This window comes from Amblyomma mixtum, chromosome 5 (genome assembly GCF_055824585.1).
Source record: "Amblyomma mixtum isolate Tamu chromosome 5, ASM5582458v1, whole genome shotgun sequence".
NCBI lineage: Eukaryota > Metazoa > Arthropoda > Arachnida > Ixodida > Ixodidae > Amblyomma > Amblyomma mixtum.
In genome coordinates this window covers 56,266,364-56,282,737 of record NC_143016.1, presented here as the reverse complement: position 1 = coordinate 56,282,737, position 16,374 = coordinate 56,266,364, and the positions used below count along the sequence as shown (strand labels likewise).

Here is a 16,374-nt window from a genome sequence, read left to right as displayed (position 1 = left end):
GCCATGTATCTCCCACGCCACAATCTCAATGCGGCCGAATCGGAGGCAGAAAATGCAACAAAAATAATGCGGACGCGCGGTCTTCTGCGCGCCAAAGCGCTAGCGACGAGAAAGCCACTCGTCGAGCGATGATAGTCACTCAAGTGCCGCGAACTCGCTCGCGCGCGCCACTTCCAACGTGTGCTCCGCAGTCAAAGCGATCGAAGAACAAAAAGATTCTATAAAGCAATGCAACGTTGGTCTGGGCAGTTATTACAGTAACTGATATTCAATCTCTCATTTCATGATGTCATTTTGACCGAAGCCAACGCAGAAAACGCAACACAAAGTTTATTCGGGCGCGCGGTCTGCCGGGCGCCAAAAGGCGACGGTTGGGAGCGTCTGCTAGCTGCTCCCGACCTAGGTGCCGCCACCGTCGGCGCCCGGGAGAAGCCGAGAGAAGGAGCGCCGGAATAGGAGGAGGAGGGAGGAGATGTCGCTACTTTTAGTTTCTTTAGGGGCTTTAAGCGTCCTCCCCTGTTAGTTAAAGTAACCAAATTGAGAAGAGTGTGTTTCGGGTGAGCTAACTACACTTGGAATGCACTGCGGGAAACCGAACCACAGGGGATGAACGAGTGCGTCCCCACACCGCGACTCCCAGAGTCGAAAAAGAGGCAGCAAGAAAATATATACAGAAAACTCGGACCACCCACGCGGCTTCCGTACTCACTCGCTTCGGGCTCGGCAACTCCGCGGGCGCTAGGCCTCGCGCTCCCTCGATGCGGACCAAGTGGTTCTCGGGCTGAAGGTACTCCAGAAAAGAAAAACTTGACAAAAAAACATGCTGAGCATGTCGAAAAGTTCAAACATGCTGCAGCGCAATACACCTCGCACTCAAGAAAGCATGCTGCAGGTCCTAGCGATCAAAATTCACACTAGGCCTACCACTTGTCAAGTCCGGACAAAGAGCGTTCCTCGAACCGAACAGACCGGCGTCCAATGTTCCAAGAGCAGGCCCCACGTTGGGCTGCCAGATGTGGGGTTTAAAATTGGGGGAGATAAACGTGTTCTCCCCGCTTAACCGCGGCTGACACAGTTCAAAACCGCGCGGACCCCGCCCCGTGGTCACGTGCGCTACCGAGCGCTCGCCGACCACGGCGGGCCTTGCTCTGCGGGAACAAAGGAACGACACACTGGCTGACACAAACAAGGCATTTATTGCTATAACAACAATAACGCCAGCTAGCAACAAAATACACTGAGGAATCGAGGATGTCCGACTCACCAGCACGGTTATGAGCGAACGTTCGCCCACGGTAGGCCAAAGGGAAGCTCCGAGTCCCGACGGGACGGGGTGGCGGGAGCAAGTTCCAACCACGAGACGCCCGCGGCGAAGAGCGGAGCGGCGCGCGGAAACGTCCGCGTGCTTCCTGGTCCCAAAGAGAAGAGAGCCCGTCGCTCCCCGCGAGCGCGGCGCTGGTGTCGCTGCGACGCGAGCGCCCTCCCCTGTTAGTTAAAGTAACCAAACTGAGAAGAGTGCGTTTCGGGGGCGCTAAATACAGGGAACTAGTGCGTTGAGGGAAAGCGAACGCAGGGGACAAAGGCGTCCCCACAGTACACATGCACTTACTCTCGCTTCTTTCACTGCTCCGTGATGAGGTGCTGACAAACACGAGAGGCAATGGTCGCATGGTACTGTTAAAGAATTGGCCTGGTGTACAGTACAGAGAAGGGCACGAAGTGCGCAAGCGTTACTCCGAGTCATCAGAGTCGTCCGAGCTCGAGTCAGATGACGATTGCTTCTCGCTGCCCACGTCCCATAGAGCATCATCCTCTGTGCCGTCTAGCGCATTGCTTATGCTGCATTTTCGGAAAGACTTGCGCACCATCTCTGCGGGAGAGATTTCCACGCCGGCAACACCCAGCCACAAACCAATATAACTTTGTGACAACAGAAATGTAAATTGGCGGTGCCACAACGTCGCCATACCGCGCTGCTGCTGATGGTGATGGAGGCTGTTGACTGCAGCCGCCCATTGTTGCAAGACTTCCGTTGTTTTTCCGCCAATGACCGGTATGTAAGGCTGGGGTCGACTTTTTGCCATGTTTTTTTTTTTTTTTAAGTTTGACCTATATTCCGGTTTTTACGGTAGCTTTCATTTTCTTTAGCGTAGAGTTAGTCCAAGCGCCACTTGATAAGCCAGTGTTGACAAAGTTATCACAGTCGCGGTAAATTTGCCTAGATTTTTTTTTTGTAATGTTTGCTGAGCGTGCAGTTTATGTCACAATTTGCCTTTATCCATTTTAAAATTGGAATTTTTCTTTTCTCCTTTTTTTCCTGCGCAGTTTTAGGTAAAAAAGGGGCATTAGAAGCCTTCAGGTGTCCGAGCCCCGCATCAGTGGAGTCTCTGGGCAGACGCATTCTTTTTCTCTCCCTCTCACTTGGATATCTTTTTATTTTTCCCACCACATTTTACTTGCAGCCATGGCATTGTGTACACCTTATATACCATAAAACATCTAAGCTTCTGGCAAGTTTCGAGTGGTGCTCGAGGTCTCTCTTGTGCGTACTCTTGCTACAGCGACTGCGAAGGTCGTGATAGCGATGCCAGAACAGTCAGTTCGCATGGAGAGCCATTGGCATGAGAAGTGCTCTTGCAGTCCTATTTTAAACCGGCCATCTGTTGTTAAAGAACTGGCGCAGTATTTTGCATTTTGTTTTTGGCTTTGCTTTCTTTTAATTAATGCTGGCCGGTCACTGTTGCTGGCGGAGGGCTGTGTGACCAGCCATATTGGCTTGCTTTGTATCGCTGTTAGGTTTAGCTGGTCCCAGCAAGATGTCGTCCGTCTAGGCAGAGTGTCGCTCGTGGCCGCCGCATTGTTTTCTTTCGGTTTCTTTCCCCTTTCCTCCCCTTTCTCCCCCTGTGCCTTTCGCCCTTTCATTCTTCCCCAGGAGCTCTGTGGTGGGTGAGGGCGGGAGACAACTGGATTTGGGTTCTCTTTCAGGTGTTATTTCAACGGTAGTGCAGGACTCTCCTCATAAAATATTCATTGGGGGATTGCCGAACTATCTAAATGAAGACCAGGTATGGTGGCCATCAGTTTTGTTTTTTCTTTTCACCCTCTTCGTGTGTATGTGTGCATATTTGTGTGTTGCAGTTTTCTACTCCCCTTTCAAAGCTGGGCATTAACTTTGTGGTGTACCAACTTGTTGCCAACTTGTTGGCATGGATTTGTGTATATGCGTGTAGTTTACTACCAACCTCAGCAAGACTAATAAACTTGCTCATTGCGAAATCTCGGGATGTTTTGTCATTCAGTGTGCACAGAATTTGTGCTGGCCAGAGTTCTTTCCCAGCTTTGTTCCCTCCAACCTGTTACACTGTTCACATGTTTTTATTCCTGAATCTGCAGTTATAGCTTCTCTCCCTGTATTTGCCTTTTCTTTTATTGTGTATTGTATTGATTGATGTTTATACCAAGGTCTTCATATTGTGGGTGGTTGTGAGCTCATTTGCCATTCTTAGGTTACCAAATTTCCCTTGGGAACATGAATATGTAAGTATGAAACGCTCCATCTTGAGCACATGGCCTTTTTGTTGTTGTGCCGGGGCCTTGGCTGCCCCAGGTGTGGTCAGTATTGGTAGTAGGTTGGGTGGATTAGCCATCACTGTGCGTACTTGACTGCGTACTCACTTCAGGCCAGCTTGTTTAAGGCTACTGTTTAGGTAGTAGGTTGGGTGGATTAGCCATCACTGTGCGTACTTGACTGCGTACTCACTTCAGGCCAGCTTGTTTAAGGCTACTGTTTAATTCTGGTGCATGTCTATTTTGTCATTGGTGTAGCAGGGTTTTGTGAAACCCACTGGCCCACTAGAACATGCGAGGCCTGTGGACAGGGTAAACACATGGGTGGTATGTGCTACAAAACTCGGTATAGAATGTGCCTTGCATGTTGGGCGGTGCTCATCTTGTGCTCACAGTGATGACTAGAGATGCACTGATAAGTGTCCAAACGCCATTTCGTTGATCGGGTGTTTCGCTGAACATTTGGGGATTTGTCAGTTGATTAAAGCCTGTGAAGCTGTGAACTTTCAAGAAGTGCAGCTTCTAAGTCCTGTTGTCTTTGATGTGTGAGCATTTCTCATTTTGCAGTGCATGTTTGCGTTGTGTGTGTGTGGCCAAGCACCTTGTGTGTGGCCAAGCAAGCAGTGCTAGTATAGTCATGGTTGGAGAAACTCTGTACTCATTCACCTCCTTCTTTTTTTCTCTTTTTTTCCTTCCCCATTCTTTTTTGGATTCGTAGCAAAGGTTGGGAGGGTGATTACCCCTTCGTAGTTGCTAAACCAAATCTCGAGAATCGCACACAACTTGCTCTCCCCCCCGCCACTAATTGTGAGGCAAGTTTAAGCTATGCTCTCGTCGGGGACGGCCTCTTGCAGGAGAAAAAAGGCGACGGTGGTGGCATCGTCGGTGGCAATGCTCTCGAGCAGCGCTGCTGTCAGAGTTTGCCAGACAGCGGATGTTGGGACTCTGCCGCCTTGTAGGGGATTGTCGCACAGTTTTCTCTGAACTGCACCGAACCTGCCCTCTGTTTGCACCAGGGCCCTGTGGTTTAGATTGGCTATGATGGGGGCTCCTTTGTCGGAGCTGATCCAAATCACTTGCAGCCTGAAGAGGAATTTAGGCGCCTAGAAAATTAAGTGCTACAACATCTGTGGCTTAGGGGGAGAGCACTTGCCATGCAAACTCTAGTTTTGTGAAAATAGAGGGTGTTTCGCACTGATTGGCTGTAGTACCTTGTTGTGTGCGCAGTGTCTAGCTTCATATTCACTGTTCATTGCTGTTTTCCGGGGCTGGAAACATTCAGAGGGCAGGGGACGTGTATGTGTGTCGAGTAGCCTGAATGGCACATTGCCGCATTATTAGCACTCTGTCTTGTGTCCCCAATATCTGAAATAACTGCACTGCTCTTGTAACAAGCGTAAATGAGATCAAATTTTGTTTTGCATGTACTTTTTGTAAATATGGCTGACTGTGAAGCCATAGCTAAGCACTTTGTATTGCTTTCTAGCTGTGAAGGGTATTGGGGAGCAACATTTAGAGTAGTATCATAAACCAGGATGCCAGGTGGTGGCTTGAAGCGGGGCAGGTTTTTTTTTTTGTTTATGGCCTTGTTCTTTTTGCTTTCTATGGCTTTCCCATGTTCATTTGCACCCCCTTCCTCCACTTTTGACATATTTCTTGAAAACCGCATGCTGGAAATACAGCTGAAATCTGCATTTGTAATGCTATGTCAGGGATGTTGAGAACACCAGTCTCTTCACTTCTCTACTTATGCACTTATAATTTTATGCGCATTGGTCTCTGTGCTTTTTTTTTTCTGCCCCGCCTTCTTTTCCTCCATTCCTGTCCTACCTTTCACTCTGTTAATGAATTTAATAGCTGAGCATGAATGAGCACTGGAATTCTGTGGAGAAATGTTTCGCTTTTCTCTCTTTTATTTTTTGTTCTCTTTCCGTTTAGCCTTTTCATAAGGGAATATGTTTCATTTTCCTGAAGAAAGGAGGCTAAGGATGATCGTCAGCCTCTAGAAACAGATGGAAATGAGAAGTGAAGCTGTTTCAATTAAAGCCCTGCTTCATTGTGGTGGTTGGCTGTTCAGTTTGCCGCTCAATGAAATGCAGATGATCTTTGAGGCTTCAATGTTTACCAGTGCTAAGAAAAGGAGTCGCATGACAGATGAATGGGCGTTAGCGGGACCTTTTAGGGATGTAGCGTTTTTCTTGGAAGTGTTTATTTTGTATTCTTGCTTTTCATTGCTGTGGGCAGCGTGGAGAATAGTACCAAGTAGCTAGCCTCGCTTCAGCCCTTAGTTCGCAATGCCCTTAGTTGCACAGCACGCACCCGGCAGTATTTGCTCTGTGTGGCTGCTCTTTGGCCCTGACATGGTAACTGGTTGCTGGTCAAGAAAGCACTGCCTTCAGTCTCTAACCAGGATAGGTTGTCCATCAGCGAACATAGAGGAGCTGCTCTGTGTTATACTGATATAATTCCAGTAAGTTTGACTGGAGGCCAGCTTGTGCAATTCTCGTATGGAAACAGCATAGGAGTAAATTATTTTTTGTGTCTGTTGCCATTATCCATGTGCTTAAACGTGCACTAAAGGGGATTTTGAGTGTCTTTTTATCGTGGAAACTCGATCTACATGCTCCAAGCATTCTAAGGAACTTCGAATCGTTATCTTGTGTGGCCGATTTCACTATTAAATTACATTAAACATCCCGGCTTTTCTTTAACTCGTCACAGATTTGTGGGAGGAGTTAGCCGACATGGTTGCCATGGCGAAAAGCATGCGTGAGGTGCTGTTCAGCCGGTTGCATGGCGTCTTGCCGCTCTTCCATTTGCGGAGTAATATGCAGAGTGATCTTTGAATATGTGTAGCTTGCTGACAGATGGTCGGGCGGATCCCTCACGTAGCAGCAGACTAGGGGAAAACATGTTTGCTCGCTTGGGCCTTGTTATTTAATGCTGTGTTCTCTCAACCACAATTTGTAGTGACATTATCAAACTATAACTTGCGTCATGTCCAAAAAGAGTGACAAAAATTATTTTGCGTGTCTTCACGGATTATAGTATTTTCATTGACCATCGCAAAGTGAAGAGCAATACCGGAACTTAGTGAGTTGGTGTACGTTCGCGATGAAAAAATAGCACAAAGGGAACATGACGGGCAAACAGGACAAAGCTTGTCTGCATCGTCCTTTGTGTTCCCTTTGCGGTATTTTTTCACCAGAGGTTGAGTCTCGCAAAAGCAAATATTCTACATGTATTTTTGTTTCCATGGGCTTAATTTGTGGCTGTGTTGTGTGCTACATAAGTTATTTATTCACGAAACGGGAAAAAATGAAAACAGATTTTTTTCAGAACTCTCTTTAGTGCACTTTTAAGAGGTGGGCCTTTTGTGTTCTGGGCTTTAGTGTAGGTTTTTATGTGCTAGCCAGACTTGGGGCCAAAATCGCCTGCCTTTGGTGGCCTCTGTGTTGTGAGAAACACAATCGCTATATTGTTTAGAAGTGGCAACAGGTTTTAGGAGTGAAGCAGTGCTTTCTTGCCCTGATCTTGGTGCGGCAGTGTGCATTGTTTGCGAAACATTACTCAGCACTTCGCAGTGCGTGCATTTTGTTTCTCACACGTTCGCTGGCCACCTTTGCCTTCCCATAGGTGAGGGAGCTCTTGATGTCATTCGGACAGCTGCGTGCATTCAATCTTGTGAAAGACAGCGCTACTGGACTCTCCAAGGGTTACGCGTTTTGCGAGTATGTTGAGGTTTCCACAACAGACCAGGTGTGTACGCCTTTGCTGTTTCTTCTCTCTGTGCATGATGCCTCTGTTGATAGCATGTCTGAAGTTTGATGGAGAATGCATGTACTATCAGCGTCAAATGAAATGCGAACAAAACACCTGGAACGCGAGCACAAAAATTCAAGCATATTGGAGACTGGAGGTGAAATACAGGCGTGGGCTATTAACATTTCAGAAGAGCGGTCTTTTCGGCTTCGATGGGAAAATCAACTGATCATGTATTTTGCCTCCCTAGTATAATATCTGCGACTTGTGCTGTTCGCGTTTCAATTGGCTCGTTCGCGTTTCAATTGATGCTGATAGTACATGATTGCATTGACTCATATCGTTACATTTTACATATTTGGGTCCATGCTGGAGTGGAGATAGGAAAGCTGCTTAATATGAGAAAAATATAACTTGGAAAGCCTTGTAGAGCAAATGTGCATACTTCAAGAGCAGTGTAAATGTTCACTAAATTTGCATAAGATAGCCTGTTATAATGTTTTGTGAGCCAGAGCTTAGAGAGGCCTTTTGCTTGTTACTGGAATCGAACTGGTGCACGGTTGACAAGTCACGCAAGGCAAGCAGGAGACCAACTTTTATAGGAACTATGAAACTATGTTTACCAAGGCAAGAAAAGTGCACATGCGATAGGTATTCCATCACTTGTCACCCCACTGGCAAAATTTTTGAGCTAGCTTTACTAACACTAAAGATGTCGGTTATTAAAAGTGAGCGTCCTCCTCTCCCCCTCAACTCATGCACTCCAGTGTGCCTGAAAAAATAAAGGAACAGACGCTTTCCCTTAAGATTTTCTTGGTTCCGATTGAAATGGAGCTCTAGCCAAGGACTTGCTTATGCTATCTATATTGTTATTGCAGTACACTACCCGTGAAAGTATGCAGCCTGAGGGGTTTGCTTGTGAGGCTTGCGACATGCCTCGTTATGCATACTCAGTGACTTTAATCTCGAAAGAGGAATGGCTTTTCGTCCTCCATCCTCCCAAGGTTTGGACTGCTTGATATGCTAGGGAGCCACACTAAACATCTTAGGAGCAAACCCCTTGGGCTGTATACTTGTTAACGGGGGCTGTACATCATCCCATAAAAATAGTTAGTTGTGTCGAAGCATTACAATTCCAAAACATAATTAGGTGACATTATTGCTCACAAAATTTGATATGTTTGGCTCAGCCATAAAAAAATAGCATAGCTCTATATCTTAGCTCTTTCTGAATTCTGTGGTGTAAGATTAGTTGAAATTGCGCCATAAAACATAACGAAAACTTCCATAAAGCTAGTCATGTTGGCAAAAACAAGGAAGTTGAGAAAAGCGCATTTGAAGTGCATGCACCAGCATTCCATAGGTCATTGTAGAGGCCTCATGCGGACGTTGCAAGAGGATTTCAGGATGTAGGGAAGAGCGTCTCCTTTCGAAAAAGACCAAGATGGCTGCTCTGTGGGGAATGATGGGCGCAAAGTTCTGCCGCATTTTGATCCGAAATCGGCGCTTCGGAGGCATGAAATATATCATTTTTTAGTAGTTGGAGGTCAAGATACTTTGTAGGTAGATACTCTAAACCCAAAAATGCTCTTTTGAAAAATAAAAATTTTCGCTTTTTTTTTAAATATTTCTAGATCCGCATCTCCCCTTAAACACTAGCTGTGGGAAAGTTAAAGGAAACAAAAGGATAGGGTTCCCCAAAGGATTGCCTTACCCTTAGCTTTTTACATGCTTTGAAAAGTGCAACAAACTTTAAGGAGCGCAAGATTGCAGACACTTGCGTGTGCATTGGTGAATCTAAATATGTCTGTGCATATCGAACACCAAAGGAAGCACAGGCAGGAGTGAAAGTTGAGGCTGCATGGTTTTGATGTGTGACCTTTAAATGCCTTATGCCTTTCTTGCTGTTACAGTAACCATGGCTCTGAAGTTTTTTGGACATGTTATAGCTGTCACGTATTGCCTGTGGTTGAAAAGTTTACAACACAGGCACTAATAATTCAGGAAGTGTGGAGCTTTAGGTGACGAAAAACATAGCTGTACGCTTTTTATTTGGTTATACGTGGATATTGATGCAAGCGTTGGGAAAATGCTGCATAATCACGCTGGATTTTTGCAGCTCGTTGGTCCTGTACTGAAGTACGTTTTGTTCCTTTGCATTGCAGGCTATCATGGGACTCAATGGAATGCAGCTTGGCGACAAGAAACTAATTGTACAAAGAGCTAGTGTTGGTGCGAAGAACAGTCAAATGAACGTGAGTTGAAGCTCGGTGTTCATGTTTTTGAAGCCCATTCTCCTGCCACAAAAACTTTCACTTGACTGTTCGCATCCCTCTGTCACTTTTTTTGTGCAGCAAGCCCCCGTGCAGATTCAGGTTCCTGGTCTGCAGCTGCAGGGCGGCGCAGGCCCTCCGACCGAAGTGCTCTGTCTCATGAACCTTGTGTGCCCAGAGGAGCTCAAGGATGAGGAGGAGTACGAGGACATCCTTGAGGACATCCACGAAGAGTGCAACAAGTACGGTGTCGTCAAGAGTATTGAGATTCCACGGCCTATAGAAGGTGTCGACGTGCCCGGATGTGGAAAGGTGACATTTTTTTGTGTGTGTGTGTGTGATGTCTGTCCAGTCTCTGAACGTGGGTTTCGCATTCTATCAGAATATGTCAAGATGAATGCCGACTTTTTAGCTGTTTCGTTATTGTAGGAAGCGTACCAACCCACAAACTGTACCCAAAGCCATTTTTAACAGGGTAATAATCGCACACCATGAAAGAAGGTCAGTTGGTAGAGCCAGAAATTAGGAGTAAAAATTTCAAAGCATATTTTGTGGGATATTGTTGGGAAAGGTTATGTAAAGTTCAAAAACCTGCTGATAAAAAAAAATTGTTCTGGCCCTCTTCACACTGACGTCCACCAGAGTCCCCAGAGCTGCAAAAAGCATGTTTAAAGGGGTTGAGGCACGAAATATTGAGGCTATAAAAAGCTTGTTATGGGGTTCCTCTGTATGTTAGGTCAGCCACAGTGGAGTAAACGAACACTTAAATATGTATTTTAATTCAGCTCCAAATAGTCACTGAGTGTTCATTCTTACGATAGAGACTCATCGCTAGCGCAATAGTTGGTGACTGTATCAGTTGCTTGGAACGATATCGGTGAATATTGGTGACATCACAGCGCAGTAACGTGACCTACTATCAATGCCAACATGCGGCATCGGCCATGCACTGTGTGGGCGATGGTTGGTGGGCTAACCAGCAAGTATCATATATTGCCGATTATAAGTCTCCTCCCCAGCTCATGAACCCCCCACCCTCTAGGCAAAAAAAGAGCATTGACTTCAAATAAGGTCGACACTGCTCTCACCCTGCGGCCCTAGATCGCCAATAAGTTTTTCAGAAGACCAACTCACACTCTTTTCTGATACATCAAACTTCCACTCTGCTGCAACATTGTTTTCAGTCTCGGCATAGAGGATTGCTTGTCGCTTGAAGGCCACGCTGTGTAGTTGCCAAGGTTGCAGTGGCATCTTGGCGTCCGTGGGGCAGAGACACAAACCACACACACCACTGCTAGTGACTGGCACCTCGGTGAAGTGAAATGCAGAATTGGAAAAAGGCATGCAAAAACTTGTGAAAATGCTTTGATGTGCATGTGACTGGTCACATGGTTTATCATATCTACCAGTGTAATTTTCACACCCCGGATTTACTGTCCGGGTTTATAAAAGAAAAAAAAAACTTTTACTCAAATATTTTACGCTCCCTGCTGCGCCACACAACCAGAATGCCTGTGTGTGTGCTCAAGACAGGATTGGAGATATTGGTGCGGCCGCGTCGCCGTGTATTTCTGGTAACCTTTGGCACTGGAATCCAAAATTACTGAACCGTTGGCTGTTCTGTTTGTCGCTAGTCAGCTGGCCTGCACACGGCGATGCTCTTTTTATCGCCTGTTGTCTCTATTTTTCTATGACTGCTGGCTTTGCGTATGTATTACTTCTGAGCTGCCCATTCCTATTCGAATCCCTGTTAAGCATGAAATGCTTTTAGCCCCCGTTGTCGGCAGTGTGGTGACGTCACGCCGAGACCGAGAGCCATCATCCGGGCACTGAAATCCACTCATCCGGGCACTGAAATCCACTCATCCGGGCACTGAAATCCACTCATCCGGGCACTGAAATCCACTCATCCGGGCACTGAAATCCACTCATCCGGGCACTGAAATCCACTCATCCGGGCACTGAATTCCAGTCATCCGGGCTCTGAAACGAGAACATCCGGGCACCGTACGAGACTTAACGAGATTTAACGAGACTCTGTAAGCCCTCCTACGCGACCGGCATGCAAGCGCCGGTTGGTCTCCAAAGGAGTCACAAAAAATAACTGCTGCCAGTGCCTTCTCAATGTTTATCAAGATATCAGTCGCTGTGCGTTTGATAATGCACGGAATTATAATTTCCGATTTCTCATAACGCGTGCAAAAAGCACATAAATGCCACGATACACTTCGTTGTCACACGTGATCTCTTAGGGGCTTCGCGCATCGAAGCAAAGCCGCGCAGGCGCACAGGGGCCCGGGGGAGAAGCGCTGCGTTCAAAGGGCAAGGCATCGCGCTGAACGGGTTGTGGCGTTCCTCCCTTCCTGTACGGTGCGGTTCGGGTGTCCACCGAGATGACATTAGGCCCGTAAACATTTCATGCTTACTCTACTCTCGGTTACGGGAGAGGCAGAGATTTTTTTTTAAGCCGACTAGATTTTGCACCGTGTGTGATAACTATTGCTTAATTATGCATGTACAGGACGTGATATTAGCTGCGGCTAGGTCGAAACTTCTTTTAACACTGCGCATAAGTGCTTTAATAATCGACGAGTACAGGTCCACTTAGATTATAAGTTCACCGCCATCTATGCAAGGTCATTTTTCGAAAAAATGTCTACCTATAATCGGCAATATACGATATGTGCAGTCGGTGAGGCACCAGCATAGGCGACTGAGCACAATACGTTGATGAGGCAACGACCTAACTAGTTGCTTTTGTCTGTACCTTATCCGTTTCATTATTACTACTGTAGGGGTGCGTTTATTAGGCGTCCTCAAGAGACCGAACCGCCGTGCAGGATCTGGCAGCGTAGGCGGGCGTAGCCAGCACCAAGAGAGCGGGGCCACTTCGTCGTCGCCAGGCGCAGCGTAGTGTCGGCGCATAACTTCGTCGTCGTCAGGTGCAGCGTAGTGTCGGCGCATGGCGGTAGCGGAACCTGTCACAGTTGGCACACTACACTACGTTTCATGTGCTCACTCTTCAACACTGGTGCGAGCAGGCCTAGCGAGTCCGTGGATAGAAGTTTTAGTGAATACAATTGGTCATCGACCATAGTTTTGACAAGAGTGACCTGAAGGAACCCACATATATCCTAGGACTAACATACTTTGATTGAGAAGCGCCACTGCTAAACTGCGTGACACAGTCTGCCGAACAAAGCTACAGGCGCCTGGCAGCAGTACTCGGCATCGCTTGTCGACAGCAAATTAGGCCATTTTAATTATTGCAAATGGGCACCGAACATACTCGAAATGAAGCAGTGTAAAATCAAGCATTGGGCGCATTGGAAAAAGCAGTTACAATGAGTGAGAAATTCTGGACCTACACGGTGGCAACAGTTTGGCTGGCACTCGCATTCATCGGTGATCCGTGCAGAGTTATCGCACTGTGTAAACATTTAACTGTACTACCGATGCAAAAGAGAACGAGATTCTTCATCGTAAGTAGAACATAGCTTACATTTTACGCCGAACAAGCACGCATTTGCTGCCTGTATACACTTGCGGAGGCGTAAACAAAATATAGTGCTAAGGTGCAGTTGTCGCCATGGGCACATTCCTGGGGGAGTTACATACTTGTGCGGTAAATTCCGGATCTTGTACAATTACCTTGAAGCATTCATTTAGCGGATACACTGACTGCTAAACAAGCAGCAGATCAAGCAGCAGCTAAACAAGCAGCAATCAGCAGCCACAGGACCCTGAGCAGTCTCGCAGCGCGGGCGGAGCGAAGTGAAAACAGATTGGTGTTGGTTGGTGCGGACAGCGAGGCATCGCGTTGTTGTAATGTGGCCAGGGGATTGACTGACGTCCACCGAGCATTGGTGTCAGTGTAGTGTGGCAAAGCTAAATGCAATGCCGAAACCGTGTTGTCATAGTCTGTATGTTGACTGAGACTGTCCCATGTGAGCTGCTTGGTTTCAGAACTTAGTGTCATCCCTTGATCGCTTGGCTTTTCTCAGCATATCGCATTACCGGCCAAGTTTGCCATCATTTCAAAAGGCCCTGGTGTTCACAGCATGTGTACTCATGTGTACGAGAGCAGATGATGCAGCAGTCTGTACGAGGTCTGTTAGAAAAGTATCCGACCTTTGGCCGAAGAAAAAAAACTGGCATAACTGGAGCGTTGGAAACCTAATCACCTTCAAAGTAGTCTCCTTGGGACTCCACACACTTCTCCCAGTGGTGCTGCCATTGTTGAAAGTATTCCGAAAAGGCCTCTTTCGGAATAGAGTTTAGCTCAGCTGTCGTTGCAGCCATAATGTCCTCTCTTGTCTGAAATCGCGCTCCTTTCAATATCCTCTTGACTTTGGGAAACAGCCAGAAGTCGCAGGGGGCCATATCACGAGATTAAGGAGTCTGTTGAACTACAGTAGTCTGGTTTTTCGCCAAAAAAGTCTGAATCAAGTGTGAGGAATGTGCAGGAGCATTGTCGTGATGGATGCGCCAATTTCCTGTTGACCTCAACTCCGGTCTCTTGCGCCGCACAGCACCACGTAGGCGACGGAGGATGCACCTATAGTACTCTTTGGTCATTGTTTCACTCTGTAGGGTGCGTACTCGTGGTGTGCCACCCAGAGGGAGTCAAAGAAAGCTGTCAGCATCACTTTGACATTGATGCGCACTTGGCGGGCCTTATTTTGTCTCGGTGACATGAAATGCTTCCATTGTGACGGCTGGGATTTGGTTTCCGGGTCGTGCCCGTACACTCAAGACTCGTCACCAGTGATTATGGTGTTTATGAATTAGGGATCACTGTTTGTGGAATATAGCATGTCCTGCGAGACTTCAACACGCAGCTGCTTTTGCTCCACCGTGAGCAGCTTCGGCACGAATTTCGCCGCAACTCTCTCCATGACCAAATCTTCGGGGATAATGGAATGTGCTTGAAAATTGCTGATGTCCACCTCTTCCACAGTTTCTCGGATAGTCACACGACGGTCCCGCATCACCACAGCGTTCACTTCGGCAATGACCTGGTCATTTCGACATGTTGATGGCCGACCGGAGCGTGGCTCGCTCTCCGCCGATGTGCGGCCATCTTTAAACCAATTGTACCACTGTTTAATTTGTATGCTGCTCATAGCATCTTCACCGAAAGCGGCTCTGAATATTCCGAACAGTTCCCACTCGGTTTTCATCCCGTTTCTGGCAAAATTTGTTGCAGTAGCGCTGCTCCTGTCGCTCCGCCATTTTCCTTATAATAAAAAACCGACGAGAGCACTGCGCACTGCCTCACTCAAACGCTGCGTCTCAGCGACTGAAGCTATCGGCAGGCCGGAAAATATTCGTACATGCGCACGAAGGTTCAACGTCGGCTGGTGCAAGCGCGCTTGTTTCATATCCATCAGGTGTTCGCAAAAAAAAAATAAAGTCGGATACTTTTCTAACAGACCTCGTATGTCACTACTTTTGAGGCCCACATGACCAACAATTAGTTGCTCAGTATAATTAATGCAATGATAAATTATTTACTGTGCATATATGAATAGCGAGCATCTGTCACACGTCCTGGGGCAGTACGGAGCATTTGAAAGAGCACGCCTACCAAATATTTGGTGTCTCATCCCTTTAATAACCCCCCCCCCACATGCACGCACACACACTTCCTTTTTCTCTAGTGCGAGTCTGTGGTTGAATGGCTTTTTTTTCTGCTGTGTGACACATTCTTTTGTTTGTGTACGCTTCCAGGCCTATGTCGAGTTCAACTCTGTCATCGACTGCCAGAAGGCACAGCAGAGCTTGACAGGACGCAAGTTCAGCAACCGTGTGGTTGTGACATCCTACTTTGATCCAGACAAGTACCATCGCCGAGAGTTTTGAGCGGGCCACCTGGCAGCTGCAGCTTGATCTCTCAGCCATGTCCCCCTCTCCATCTATGGCCGCACTTTGTTTCAGCTGCGCCCTCCAGGGCACGTGTCTTGGGAGTGCCGCACCCTCTAGCTCCTATTCATGAGTATGCACCGGGAAAAATGGAATTGCAGGCCTTTCTACAATTGTGCAGATATTAATCTGGCCTCTGTGTAAATTTGTCTGACCCGGTTGCGCTATTCCCTCTTTTTTTTTTTATTCCCCCAGCCTGGATGTATTCTTGGTATCCACAGCACAATTGGTCCTGTGCTTGTAACAGTTTGGATACCAATCTCCAAATGCACAGGCATGGGCAGAAAGAGGCGTGATTTTTTTCCCCCTTTCTCTTTCATAGTTCTGTGCCTCATTAGTTGTGTTAGTGTGTGTTTTGAGCAACCATGGTATGCTGCTGTTGGTATGCTTGCATTATACATTACATCAGCTTTGCGTCTTGTTTTTCCCCTACCGAAGGAAAAAGAAAGCTTAATTGTAATGATCATCACACAAAAATCTTCACTTAACTCTTAGTTAGCCCTCTGTTGACCCAAGCCCTCTCCCATTTCACTCGGTTTCGAAATCGTGTGCTGAAATATTTCATACCTGAGTAGCTGTGTCCTCTGCAACCATGAAATAAAGCTTTGAAGTCTGTTTTGCAGTCCCTTTGTTAGAAAACTATTGCAGACGTTGCTGCAATTGTTGTGCAAAGTGAATACCTGTCAGTCATAGTTTCAACTAGCTCTGACAAGAGGTTTCTGACATGATGAACCAACACTCCACACTTCTTGCTTTGTTAAAGAGCCATGCCAATGCTATTGTAATACAAAGAGAGTTTAAGCTACTACTTTTCCAGCGTCATAATAGCTTTGTTGGGAGAACATGA

At 46.8% G+C, this 16,374-nt stretch overlaps 1 protein-coding gene across 1 annotated transcript in view; it reads left to right on the top strand.

The window, feature by feature from the left end:
- U2af50 (U2 small nuclear riboprotein auxiliary factor 50) overlaps nt 1-16,142 on the top strand; it is a 40,316-nt gene extending 24,174 nt beyond the window's left edge. Inside the window, exons 7-11 of the mRNA XM_089544568.1 lie at nt 2,986-3,065; nt 7,204-7,326; nt 9,495-9,584; nt 9,684-9,914; nt 15,336-16,142. Of these exons, the coding sequence (XP_089400694.1) occupies nt 2,986-3,065; nt 7,204-7,326; nt 9,495-9,584; nt 9,684-9,914; nt 15,336-15,467 (656 nt within the window). The 3' untranslated portion in view covers nt 15,468-16,142. The remainder of the gene's footprint in view (nt 1-2,985; nt 3,066-7,203; nt 7,327-9,494; nt 9,585-9,683; nt 9,915-15,335) is intronic.
- Nucleotides 16,143-16,374: the final 232 nt, after the last annotated feature.